Genomic DNA, 13,569 nt, shown 5'->3' with positions numbered 1-13,569 from the left:
ATGTAGTGCCCCCTGTAGTGGTGCTGTAGTACTAATGCCCCCTAGTAGTGCCCCCATAAGAAATGCCCCCTAGTACTAGTGCCCCTAATAGAAATGCTCCCTAGTAGTAGTGCCCCTAATAGAAATGCCCCCTAGTAGTAGTGCCCCCAGTAGTGAAGCCGCTTACAAAAGAAAACCCACTCTACTACCTACCTTAAACCCTGCTCCCGTGTCTGCAGCCTCCGGTCCGCCTGGCTGCTCTTCTGTCTGAACTATGGGAGAGACGTCATGACGTCTCTCCCATAGTGCACTGCACACACTGTGGAAGCCGGAGCTCAGGAGTGAGCTCCAGCCTCCGGCTGGTGGTGCGGTTCAGGTAGGGAGCCGGGCGCCCACTGGTAACAAAATCTCAGTGGGCGCCCGGCAAATGAAGACCCTTGCTCTATGCCTTTCCTTTACCCTCATCTTGCTAGAGGTTCTCTGATTACAGTATGTGTGTTTCTGAAGCTGTATTCTGTGTGCTTTATTAAGTGCTTGTCATTCAGTACATATGACCACGCTCCAAGTTAGGTGAGAAGCAGCTGTAAGATTAAGTAGTAGCATATTGCACATAACTTGCATTCTGAAGATTCAGAATCAGTGTAGTTGTCCGGTTTCAGTTTATGGTACTACACCATGTTCATATAGGTTATGTGTATGTGTTTTAACACTGCCTGTGTTTATAGTATCTACAAATTTTAATATTCTGTTATGGTGACCTTATTTTAGGAGCTCTGTGAGGTGAGGATGCAAATACAGGACTGGAATACCAGATTTTTCGCCCACAGCATAGACGAGCGCACACACAGGGCATTCATTGTTGTATTGTAACCGTGCTAAAAACACTTCCTCTCTGTTTCTCAGGGAGCGTTGCACTATCATTCGCCTATCTTGCAGACAACGGGATGTCTCATTAACAAGGAAGAACTTGTCACTGTGTTGAGAAACTGCAGTATTATGTTGTTGTTTTTTTAACCCCTTTGCAGCTGAGGCTTTTCTCACCCCAGGGGGTGAGACAGTTTTTTTTGTTGTAATCTTGACATCAATATCCATATTTTTTATGCAGTACCCACGAAAATACCTTCTATTTATTTTATTGAATATACCCTGCAATTAGTTTATAACCCTATTTTATGATAGATAAAATCTATCCACCTTTCCAAAATAACACAGAGCAGGATTCTAAACGTAACTTTTCATAAAATCAGCACTTGAAAATGATTAGCGATTTATTTATCTTTTGATAGTTTTCCTTGTCTTAAACTAAATGCAAACAGTGTGTAGGAATAATAAGGTAGTTCGACAAAGCATACCATTTTGAAAATGAGAGAATCTACCACGCTAAGTGATTGGTTGCCTGTGGAGTTTTTTGTTGTTGTTTTTGACATAGGATGGGCGCAAGATCTGGGCATTAGCTCTCCTCCCCCATCTCTGGAAAAGTAATGTTTTGTGTCATGTTGGGCGTCATGTTGTGATCTCTCTAGAGGTACCCCCTTTCAAATGTGGGTTCCTCTGAATTAGTGGAAGCCAGGATGGGGGAGATCTTCAATGATGTCATATTGAGCCGCCTTCACCTCAACTCCTCATTGTTACTTATAACCAGCAAGGCACGGTAGGTATCTTTCAGTGGAGATGACAAATGGGACCCATTCTGCGCAGTTTTGATATAAATGCGGAGGAAGAGCTCCACTCGTTGTCCGCGGTAAAGTGGTTAAAATAAGAAAAGACAAGTTGTGTTTTATTTATAAACTATGGTTCATTTTAATGATTTCTAGCACTACCTATACAGGGCTTGACAAATTTTTCTAAAATCTAGGAGCCAGGATAAAAGTGTAGGAGCCAGATCACTGTCCCGTCCCCCCCCCCCCCCCCCCCAAAAAAAAAAAAATTACATGAGTGATTGAGGAGCACAGTGTTATACATGCTATACTAGTCCACAAAATGGTCGCAGTTGAATGGATATAGTAAAATGGAGGCCCCCCCCCCCTGCTCTGCACTGTTCCCCTGCTCCACCCCCCACCCTCCAGTAATCAGACCACATTTCATATAAAACAATGGTGCCAGAAAGTACAACAGAAACCCCCCTCCCCTCGTGGTCACACCACTATCCCTCTAAAACCGCACCGCAATCCCTGGCCACGTATAGACCCTATTACCGGGGTTCCAAAGCTAAATATTATATAGTTTATGTAGATTTGTTTTTTAAACAAAAACAAACAAGGGCATTCTTTGGCTGCTGGAAAATTTTTAACTGATTAATGTAGTAAATAGTATGAACGCAGGGACTATAGTTACTAGTGGTGGTGGTTCTGTATTATGTGGCATTGATTATATTTTTGCCAATGATTGCTAAAGGAGCATGGTTCTCCACAGTAAAGTAGTGATGTGAGACACCTGTCTTAACTAATGTGTTCACACTCTATATGAAGCATCAATGAAGGCAAGTTGTTTTGTTATTTTCTTTTTTCATTAATATTCCTTTTTTTCTCATCGCATGATCTACCATCTGCATCTGACTATGCTGGTGATTCACACTGAAACCATCTGTAATTGCTGATGATTCACACTGAGATCGACTTGGTTGTGATTGAATGAAATTATTTAAAAGAGACAAATACTCAGGGCCGTAACTAAGGTGGTGTGGCATGTGCCAAGGCACAGGGCACCACAGGACAGGGGGTGCTGTTTGGGCCTGTTCATTTTCTGCTTCTATTAATTCTTGCTTGTAGCTTCCTCTTCCTTTATCCCTGGCATCTCCTGGCCGCCGCCTATCTTCTCCCTGACTGACTACCCCTCCATCTTTCCACCTCCCCAAGTACCATCAGTCACATCCTCTCTTTTTTATTTAACACACATTTCAAAATGCTGTCATACCCTGTACTCAAACCAATCACCTCTCACATGGCAGTCAGACACCTGGCACATGGAGCTTTCTGCACACACATACCTGGCACTGCACATACATAGCACACATACTGTACATGGCACACCACACACACACATTGTACACACATACCTAGCACTGCACCTACATGTACATAGCACACTTAAAGTACATGGCACACCACACACACACACACTCACACACAATCACGTACCTGGGGCTGAGAGGAGGAAATCTGTAGCCGCAGCACTACATACTGTGAGGAGGGAGAAGGAACAGCTGTGGCTGAGCATGTGCAGCAGCTCCCCAGCTCCCGCTGACATTCTGTAGCTGTGATTGCGGCAGCGTTTGCCGCTTGTATTGAGATGGAGACACAGCTGTCTCCATCTAAAAAAAAAAATAATTGGACTCATCAGGGGGAAGTTTTAGCTGCGAATGGCATTTGCCAGGGGCATCGGCCGGTGGGGGGGCCCCCACCGGTGCCCCCCACCGGCTGGCGCCCCTGGCAAGTGCCATCCTTGCCAATAGGAAGATACGCCCCTGTGTAGTAATAATAGACACAATTCTCTAACATGATTACAGTTGCTGGAATGCATAGGCCCTTCCGGAGCTGACAGCTGGGAGAGGAGAGTCGTGTCAGTGCTGACAAACCCAACCCATATCAGCTGGCATGGGATGTGCATTCGGCACCAGAATTACTTGCCTGCTCTTACTATTCATGAAGTTGATTTCACAGTTTACATACTAAGAGGAAATTTGAATATCCAGCCCAGTTCTCGCACTTCTCTTCCGGCCGTCCGAGATGGCGTTTGCATGTTAATGCTGTGAGTGAGACCCCACTAAAATCATGTATGGCATTAGTTATGCCTAAAGGTGCGTGTACACACAACAATTTTTTTTGAACGATTTAACTATAACGACGTCGTTATCGTTCAAAAAAGCGTTCAGTGTAAAACTATGAACTATTATCGTTCATGCGCGTTCTCGTTTGTCGTTTGTAGTTCAGTCAGACTGGCCAACTGAACGATTTTCAATAGAAGTTGCAACATTTTTCCTTCAACACACAGAAAATCGTTTATTATGTAAAGTAAAACCAACTACTTTGTAAAACGATTTTCGTTCACTTTTTCAAGGGAAAATCGTGCATTACTTACATCGTTGTGTGTGTACACACCTTTAGTAGCAGTGGATGTACTACTGACGACACTTCCAATCAGAATATAAATAGTAGCACACAACAGTAACTGAACAGTTCCTTGAAGATCTTTGTTAAACAGTGATTTGAAAATGCTCATTAAGTACCCCCAGTATTTGGCACCGTAGTCACTAACCATATCTATGCAAGATCTTTTCCCGTCATGTCTGGGGGTGTTAACAGGAGCACACCAAACATTGTTTTAAGTTGGGCTTTTATGCCAACAATTTTATGTGTAAAGAAGAAGAATTTGCAGCTGTAATATGTTCTTGGTTGTTCAAATATACAGTACCTTGTTATTGAAATGCTACAGTATGTTTTACTTTTTAAACTTTTTATTTCATTTTGAAAATGAGAACATACAATCAAAAAGGATATATGAGAAAAAGAATGCATAAAGAACCAAGAGGGGTGGGAAATCTATATGAGACATCATAAAGAGCTTTTTTGTTTTCATCCCCACATACAATAGATCTGCTTTGAGTCTTCTTTACTTGTCCTTAATCCTTTTAAAGTTAAGGATGGAATATTAAAAGAACCCTGATTCTCCCATGACACTTTTTTAATACTACCTTTTGTCCCAAGAGCATAACATATATTTTTTGGAGAGGAAATTTAGGGATAGTAGGAAGAGTAGGTAAGGAATAAAGGGTAGAGGAATGGTTTAGGCAAGGGTACAGGGCAATGTTTCCAAACTCCAGTCCTCAGGGACCCCTAACAGTGCATGTTTTACAGATCTCCTCAGTATGAAAAGTTAAATAATTAAAAATGTGTCAGCCAGTAATAAATACACCTGTGCACCAACTATGAGATCTGGAAGCGTATGCACTGCTAGGGATATCTGAGGATTGGAGTTGGGGAAACTGGCATAGGTTATTACATCTGTGTCACATTTTCCTTCCCTGAGGCACATATGTTATCCATGCAGCTGCGATCTGAGTATTGGCCTTACTAAGGATGTTTTATAAACTTGCTATTTGATTGGATGAAGCAATAAAGCATAGAATGAGTGTTTAACTTTATTCACTTGTTCTATAATTTGTCTCTCTGAAGTCCAGAATGCTGTAAATCTTTGGAAAGATTCACTAAGCATGGAGCATAGTTTCTGGATGGTGCACAATTCCTCCAACATAGGTCAGATGATTGAGGAAGGATTTAATGGATACTGAAGGGAACTATGTATCATTGAGTATACAGCTTGGATGCATTTTTCCAGATCACCAGCACACATTGAGTTCTTGGCAAGATGCTTCTCCTGTGTCCAGTTATTCATAATTCTCCTTCTCCTACTGCCCATGTTTAGTCCATAGGGCTCTGTAATAGCCTGCGAGATGAAGGAATGAGTGCAAGTCTGCCGAGTCTGCCCATATTTTTAAAGAGTATGGCCGGATTCATACCTTCAGCCCCAGCCCCCCCCCCCCCCCCCCCCATATGTGTTTCTCTCCATTCAATCCCTATTTTCCAGACTTAAATTTTCTCTATTCTTTTCAAAATCATTTCAGGTTCATTGACGCTGTGTTTTATTATCAGACTGCTATAATTGTTAACCAGGTCTCTTGTGTTAATGAGCCAACTGTGCCATTATTTCAGCCATTGCTTGCTATTTTGGTTAAGATTATACTTCTTGTTTGGCTCATCTTTGTATGTAATATTTTGAGAAATTGTTTAAATCCTTACATAATTCTAATAATATAGATTTGAAAAAAATAATAGAATTCTACAGATATATAGTGTTTTTATTTGTGTGAGTTAGCAGAGAACTTCAAAATGGTTCTGCTGTATTGGAGGTGGAGAGCTATTTGTTAGAACTTGTTGACTGGAGAGTTCTCCTTTAATGCCTCGCCCAGGAGATACACTGACTCACCATGGACCCTTTCATCTCAGTCTGCGCAATCTTTGGCACTACAGCTGATCCTCGCTACATCTGCCATAATGCTTTGCCAACATCGCAGAACCTGTGAAACCTTTTTTTTTTGCTTTGCTTTTCTGCTCCTTATTCTCTTTAGTCTATAAGTTGTGGATTTTCAAAAGTAGTATTTGAACATTTTAAGCAGAAATATTAAAGTAAAACCTGATGATAAGAATGATGGTCTAATCTAGGCGTTCTGTTACACAATCTATATCTTGGGCTGCTTTGCAATCTGTCAAAGCTTTCTCTTGTATGATGAGAGTATGAGTTACCTTGTTTTTAATTAGTGCTCAAGTAATGTAGAGGTTATGTTTCCCTTTTGGCAGTAAACTAAAACTGGTGACATTTTCTTTCATTTCCTCATTTTAATAGTTGACTTTTCACCATGATTTGTAATGCTTTTGTCAGAAATATACATTAATAATGACCTATATTATATATACTATCTGCCTGATTCAGAGTTGTAAGCTAATCCCGTTGTGACTGTCTTTTTACGCAGATACTGTGAGTTAATATAGAAATGATGCAGCTGCCAGTATTTGTAATGAGACGCCTACCAGCGGCTTTGCAAATCCAAGCAGCTGCGTAAACAGCAGCAGCGGCTGCGTACAAAGGCATATCATCAGTCAGGTACACCTATGGCTACTCAGGGAAGGTAAGCTGAACTAAGATGCTGGCACCAGTGAAACTGCTTACAAAGTCAGTCGCTTGATCCAACATGCCTATAAAACGGTGGAGGCACACCAACGTTTTTCTAGCCATCCCTCCGTTACCGCCCACAAACGGTCCCTAACTGTCAATCGCACTGCGTCTAAATCCTCTCTGCGAACGACATCACAGAGGCATCTGGAAACATGCGCCATGTGACTTGGACACATGTACCATAAAAACACCGGCCAATTGCGGAAATATTGGCATGGCGTACAACTCTGAATCAGGACCTATCTATCATGATAAATTATCTAGAACATTTTTAGGACAAGTTCTAGGACAAATTATTTTGTGTATGTGTATGTATATATACGAGTGTGTGTATGTGTATATATATATATATATGTATGTGTGTGTATATATATATATATATATATATATATATATATATATATATATATATATATATATATAATATTGTATATGTCCAAATCGTTCGGCACTCTGGACGAACATAATGATAAGGGGTGCCCTCCTAAAGACAAATAGAAGAAACTTTTCCTCTAGTGATATATGGCAGCACCACAGAATTAAGGAAAACAGAGGCTGCACTCCCAGGATGAATAGTAGAAAAAGGTTTTAAATGAACAAAATCATCAGTACAGATATAGTCGATGTTTCAAGGTTGTAAGACCTTTTCATCGGGACTCTATACGGTTTGTTTATGTACAGTCCTGATGAAGAGGTCTTAGGACCTTGAAACGTCGACTATACCTATACTGATGATTTTGTTCATTTAGAACACATATATAATATATATATATATATGTGTGTGTGTGTTATATAGTAATTTTTCACGCAGCTACGATATTTGTCACTGTTCAAAACATTACCACCCTCTGATTGTTTTTGCTCCTTTTACCTTTAAAGATATCCAAACTAGGAGTTGCCCTTTTAAAACATCTAGATTTTTATTTATTTGTTTAACAATTCGAATTGATATTAAATTTTTGAGCATTAAGCGAGACCGTGTTCTTTGTGTGTACTATATATATATCTGTTGTATGGTTTATAAACTATTAGAACATTTCTGAAGAATTGCTATTTGTGTATTCCCTTTTCTAACACATCTTTCCTTTTCAGACTTATCCACAGCTCAGAGAAAGTTTGCCCATTCACTCAGGGATTTTAAATTTGAATTCATTGGCGATGCGGAGACTGATGATGAGAGATGTATCGGTAAGTTGATCTTTTTGACGCTGCTTATTCTTTTGGCACCTGGGTCTACAGTCTGCCTTGGTTGATCACTTTAATTGTATTGCAGATGCGTCTCTACACCTTTTTTCTACATTTTTGCAAAATCTTGAAGAGCAGAGGGAGATAATGGTGAGTTGTTTGGCTTTTATTGTAACCTTTATTTTGTGTCTGAACTTATTATGTACCTGATTTGTTTAAGTATGATGGTTCTAATTTGAACTCCCAGATCTCTTCTACTCATGATGACATTTTGCATGTTTTCCTATTTCTTAAAAGGGATCTATCATGGAAAAATGAGAGACAATATTGTAATGTTTGGGCCTCTTGATTGCATGTTAATGTGCCATTCCAAGATTCCATGCCAATGAATAGGCACCTTAATATACATTCATTTGGCCCATTCCATACTTTACAATAAAGGATTTTCATGGAACAACTTTGCTTCACCCGTTAACTTGCTAGCTATCAGGGATTTCTTTTCGGGTCTGATCAGACCCCAAAAACATATCAGTGCTGCCTGCCGGCTGCATTCGGTGCTAATTGAATAGCCCAGAGGGATCAATTAGAATGCGGTAAATTATCGCTGCTAATTGAATTCCATCCTAAATCAAATTACACAGGTCTGCGAAATGTAAGGTATTGAAATCTTTTTTTTTAATAATACTTTTATATTTTTAATTATACTCCTGTGTACATCAAAAAATAGTATTTTAAAAAAAATTACCACATCACAGTTACCTATAAGGGGGTTACATACATTTTTAAGAAACAACAAGAAGTTTAATTGTTTTTGACATATTTTTGTGAAATACGAAGTGTAGATGATATCACGGTGTTTTTGTCTTAATTACGTAATAAAATAACAGTAAAATCAAACCATACTAGAAACAAAACCATAATTATTGAAAAAATCGTTAATATCTTGTTTTTTTTTGTCTTCAAACTTCATTTTGTCGCTTTTCGCTTATAAGCTTTTTCTGTGTCATCTCTGTGTATCATCCAGCAGTAGTCAGCCATCATGCTGACATCCCAACGACCCTGGTATCTTCTTTCTACATCTTTAATGTCTTGGTGGAACCGTTCACCCTGCTTTTCACTGTAGTCTCTGAGATTATTCAGGAAATGCTCAATATGGGAATTAAAAAAAAAAAAAAAAAAAAGTACCTTTAAACTCATATTGCAGGCAAGGTTTCTGTAACTATTAAGAATTTCCCTGACAATTTCTTTGTAGTTTGGATTATTGACATTGTCTAAAAATTTTGAAATCACTTGTTTGAACGAAGTCCACACCGAAAGTTCCACAATATTCATTACACGCCCAAAATTTTCATCTTTTATTAAGTTTCTAATGTCAGGGCCTGTAAAAATGCCTTCCTTTCAGTTTAGCTTCGGATAGGATTGCTGCTGCTGCATGAAGCCTAGTACTGTAATTTGATCTATGATGGCTACTTGATGAGTAGCATCAGTTAGTGTGTATACTGTACTGTATGAGTGGTGTGTATTGTATATGTAGTGTGTGTGTGTGTGTGTGTGTGTGTGTGTGTGTGCAATGTTCCTTTAGACAGTATGAGGTTTAGGCCCTCTGTAAGTTTCAGCTCCAGGCCCAAATGGACCTTAAACTGGCACTTGGCTGGGGGGAAGTTTTATGACGAGAACTGAATTACAACGTTCTATACTACCGACTGAATTCATTTAAGACAATGTTTTATAATGTAGGCAGAATACATTTTTTACTTTAAAGAATATGAAAAAAATGACTTATTCATAAATACACGTTTTGCAAAATCGGGAGTCATTTTCATGTTCAGAAGAAAAAATCTATAAGTATCACATAAATTTGTTAAAGCTTTTTCATCGCAGACCTGTTATTTATGGACTTTTTCTGAAGAAGAGTAATAGACCTCCTTAGGAATTACCTGCCTATCTAAAGTTCTGTGGGAAATATCTTAAATTCAAATTGTACATAAAATAATAGCAGCCGTAGCAATATTGTAATAAATCAAGGTGTAGTTGGCCGGCTTACATTCGTGATTTATGTTTTAGCGAGGTGACTTCTACAGTCTGCATATTCATGTGCTCTTACCAAATGTATTTGTGTCAAACATATGGAGCTGATCAGTTTAAGGCATGATCTTCTGTAGAACACCTTCTAAGATGCCTTGTCCTTGCAGGCGGTTCCAGCTATAGATGTACAGATGGGTCATCACTAGTCTTTGCTGCAGTCGCGCCAAACATCCCCTCTTGGTAAGCCTGGTCCTATGAGACTCTGCTGGAGCCGGGGGTCTTCATTGCGTCCTTTTGTGTAGACAGTTCTATGCGACTAGGACGCACCAGGAGACTGTGCTGATTAATTTGATATGTGACCTTGTATATCTGTGTGTGACTGAGTCTATCAATCGGCATTAAAGTGCTATGGTGCAGCGGCCACAGCTTTTTTCCACACCAAGTTCCTTTTACAGTCTCGGTCACACACAGATATACAAATGATTCCGCACTGTCTCCTGGTGCATCCTAGTCACAGCGCATTGCATCTTAGATGCATTATCAGCAAAATAAGATGCCTGATGCTAGCAGAGTTCCACGGGACCTGACGGCTCACGTACACCTGTCATCTTGCTGCACTACTGGCTCTAGTATTGCGTTCCATTCTGGTGGTCCAGCAAATCCGATACCATTCGGATGTTCCAGCAATCCAGTCCCATTTCAGTTCCATTTTGGTGTTCCAGCAATCCAGTCCCATTCCAGTGTTCCAGCAATCCAGTCCCATTTCAGTCCCTTTCTGGTGTTCCAGCAATCCGCTCCCATTTCGGATGTTCCAGCAATCCGCTCCCATTTCGGATATTCCAGCAATCCGCTCCCATTTCGGATGTTCCAGCAATCCGCTCCCATTTCGGATGTTCCAGCAATCCGCTCCCATTTCAGATGTTCCAGCAATCCGCTCCCATTTCGGATGTTCCAGCAGACCGCTCCAGAGTACTTTGGGTACCTCTTGATTCTGTTCCCATCTGGTTCTAGCCTGGTTGAAGTTACCGAAGCTCTCCTTCATTTTGTCTACCTGCATGCATCTAGTATCTCCACTTTGATTGCAAACAAGACTACGGCTGTTCCACCAGTGTCTCCAGTTGCCAGCAGCCAGATCTTGGCTACCAGTTACGCTACCAGTTACACACAGTGCACTCTTATTCAACCATTATTTACTCTAGTCCATGAGCAAAAACTATTTTAGGCCGCCCAGCTTTCAGCCACTTGTCCCAGAGTCCATTCCATCCAAAGACTCAGTTTTCACAAACAAATACAAATATGACATGCTTCCTTAAATGGTGCTGGAAAAATGCCTGTCTGCAGAGAGCATTGCACTATTTTTTTCAAATACACCGTACACCATATTAGAAGCTTTGTTTAGGCAGGTTCAAGATCACAGATGGTGGGATACAACATTCAGACAATTTCAGCAATGTCTTTTACATCCATTGGGTCAAAGCTGGTCCATGAAGATAGATGGCTTATATTGGCAGGCTTAGAAACTTGGCACTCTTTGATGGCATTGTGGGGATTCCAGCCCGTATGGAGGATACTTTATCTGCAAAGATGTTGGCAAACTTGTTGTATCTTGACTGGGAGAGAGTTTCATCAGGCTGTAAACATGCTGGTTTACAAAGCATCTCCACTGTGCGGAAAAGCTGAGCTGGCCTTTTGTTTGCTGCTGTGATCTCATTTGACAGAAATTCTGTTTTCTTACAGGTGATTGTGGATTGATATTCTTATATGTTTAATTATCTTTAGCTCATCCTCTGCCAGGTCAGTCTCCCTCAATAATCTTTCAAGTCCGACCACTTTTCTTGAGCTCACTAACACTGTTGTCAAACCAAGGAGCTTGACGGTGTGGTGTTCAGGGTCGTATATGCACAGGGGAGATAATATCCATTGCAGAATTCACAGTCCTTTTATAGTAATGGACTAGGGAACAAGGATCTTCACAGGCACCCAAAACTACGGTGAGATCCACATTTGCTGCAAGAGCCTGGGGAGTCATACCTCTACTTGGATGATAAGTCAACTACATGGACAATTTTTTGGTATGGCTCCATTAATATATATTATATGGCTTTATTAATATATTATCCCAATCTTGATGACAAAAAGAGTGCCTATTTCTACATAGAGGATTACATATAATCAATTGCCATAACCGCTGAGGTAAGCCCTAAAGTTGGTGGGGTGTATTACTATTAGTTGGCATTTCATCATCTGGATAGTTATATAGTAATATAGTAATAGGAAATGTTTCTCAATAATTTTGAAGATCATTTGGGAAAGAGGTTTTCACAATATTTTTGGTAGTTCTTATTCTAAGGAAATAATTTAGCCTCCTGAAATTTCTAAAACAGTGGTTCTCAATCTTAACTCTCAAGTATCCCCACCAGGTCATGTTTTGAGGATTTCTGTCTGTGACAATTTCTGTCTGAGATAATTACTGACCTAACAAAATAGATTAACTCCCCCTGTGCATGATTAAATATATCCACAAAACATGACCTGCTGGTGGTACTTTTTGGACGGTAATTCAGAACCACTGGTCCTACTCGGCAGGATGAAGAAAACGTTTGTTTAAAGGACAGGTCATAATGCTAAACAAGACCACAATCTTTAACAGCTGCAAACGTGGAAGATTGATTCTCTCACTTACTTATAATGAGATTCCTCATTGCTATAGCTTCAGTTTTCAGAATCCCAGGGCTGTGGGGAGGAACTCTTCAGACAAATGTCTAGGACAAAGATATATTTCCTGCTTCAAAGTATAGGCATTATGCAAAGGGGAATTTAATTAGAGTTTGAACCTTCTATAGACACTATTGGGCGATTCTCCTGGTGATGCACGGGACAGCTACACAATTTCAAACGACAAACGTCGCCAAAATACAAAGATTTTAGTGGGTATTAAGTTATAGGGTAAGGCACTGCTACTAAGCAATTACATTTACATATAACAACTATTTCTTAACAGACCAGTTTAAAAGGAAAACAAATTAAAAAGCATGTGATGCACGGGACTCATAGAAAATATTTTCTACCATAACAGAATGTAATGAATAATTCTGTGAAGTGTGAAAGGGTACATGCTTGTTAAATGTGTTTTCTATTTAAATATACTTGAATTATTTAATTTAATTTACACCAAAGCAATCTCTAAACAGTGAAATTTTGTGATTTTTTTTTTTTTTTTTATAAACCTTGTGATGCACGGGACAATTGAAAGTGATGCACGGGACGTGTATGAATTATTACGTGTTTTCCAGTCTTGAAGGCTGTGTTTTTAGCATTTTGGAACAATGACTTGGGCAATTTTATGCTTAGTTCAAAACATAATAGTTAAATTACTTGTTTCTACCATGGCCAGATTAACAATGGGGCGGATGGAGCTGTAGCTCCAGGCCCTCCACTGTAAATAGGCCCACAGGTTCTCAAACTGGCCGGCCGAAGTTCTGTCCACCCTACATTTTGTATGAAATAAAACTGTCGGCTCCGCCCCCTGGCCTGTCCAGACTAGTTATTGCTCACCTCAGACAACTGAGCTGTCTGGTCAATTTCTAATGGCCTCTGCTCTGTAACTCCGCCCACTGACAGTTGCTGAGCTGTGCCCAGTGCATTGCCCTG

General features: G+C 40.0%; 1 protein-coding gene across 2 annotated transcripts in view; it reads left to right on the top strand.

Annotated features, from left to right (window-relative positions):
* Nucleotides 1–13,569, top strand: part of ARHGAP10 (Rho GTPase activating protein 10) — a 329,480-nt gene that overhangs the window by 84,993 nt on the left and 230,918 nt on the right. For both annotated transcript variants that reach the window (XM_088448420.1, XM_088448421.1), the window contains exons 2-3: nucleotides 7,801–7,896; nucleotides 7,982–8,043. In XM_088448420.1, the coding sequence (XP_088304546.1) occupies nucleotides 7,801–7,896; nucleotides 7,982–8,043 (158 nt within the window). The remainder of the gene's footprint in view (nucleotides 1–7,800; nucleotides 7,897–7,981; nucleotides 8,044–13,569) is intronic.

Source organism: Taudactylus pleione, unplaced genomic scaffold (assembly GCF_031769625.1).
Source record: "Taudactylus pleione unplaced genomic scaffold, aTauple2 ptg000021l, whole genome shotgun sequence".
Classification (NCBI taxonomy): domain Eukaryota; kingdom Metazoa; phylum Chordata; class Amphibia; order Anura; family Myobatrachidae; genus Taudactylus; species Taudactylus pleione.
Note: the sequence above shows the minus strand (reverse complement) of the source record. Positions and strands in the feature narration are given on the sequence as shown.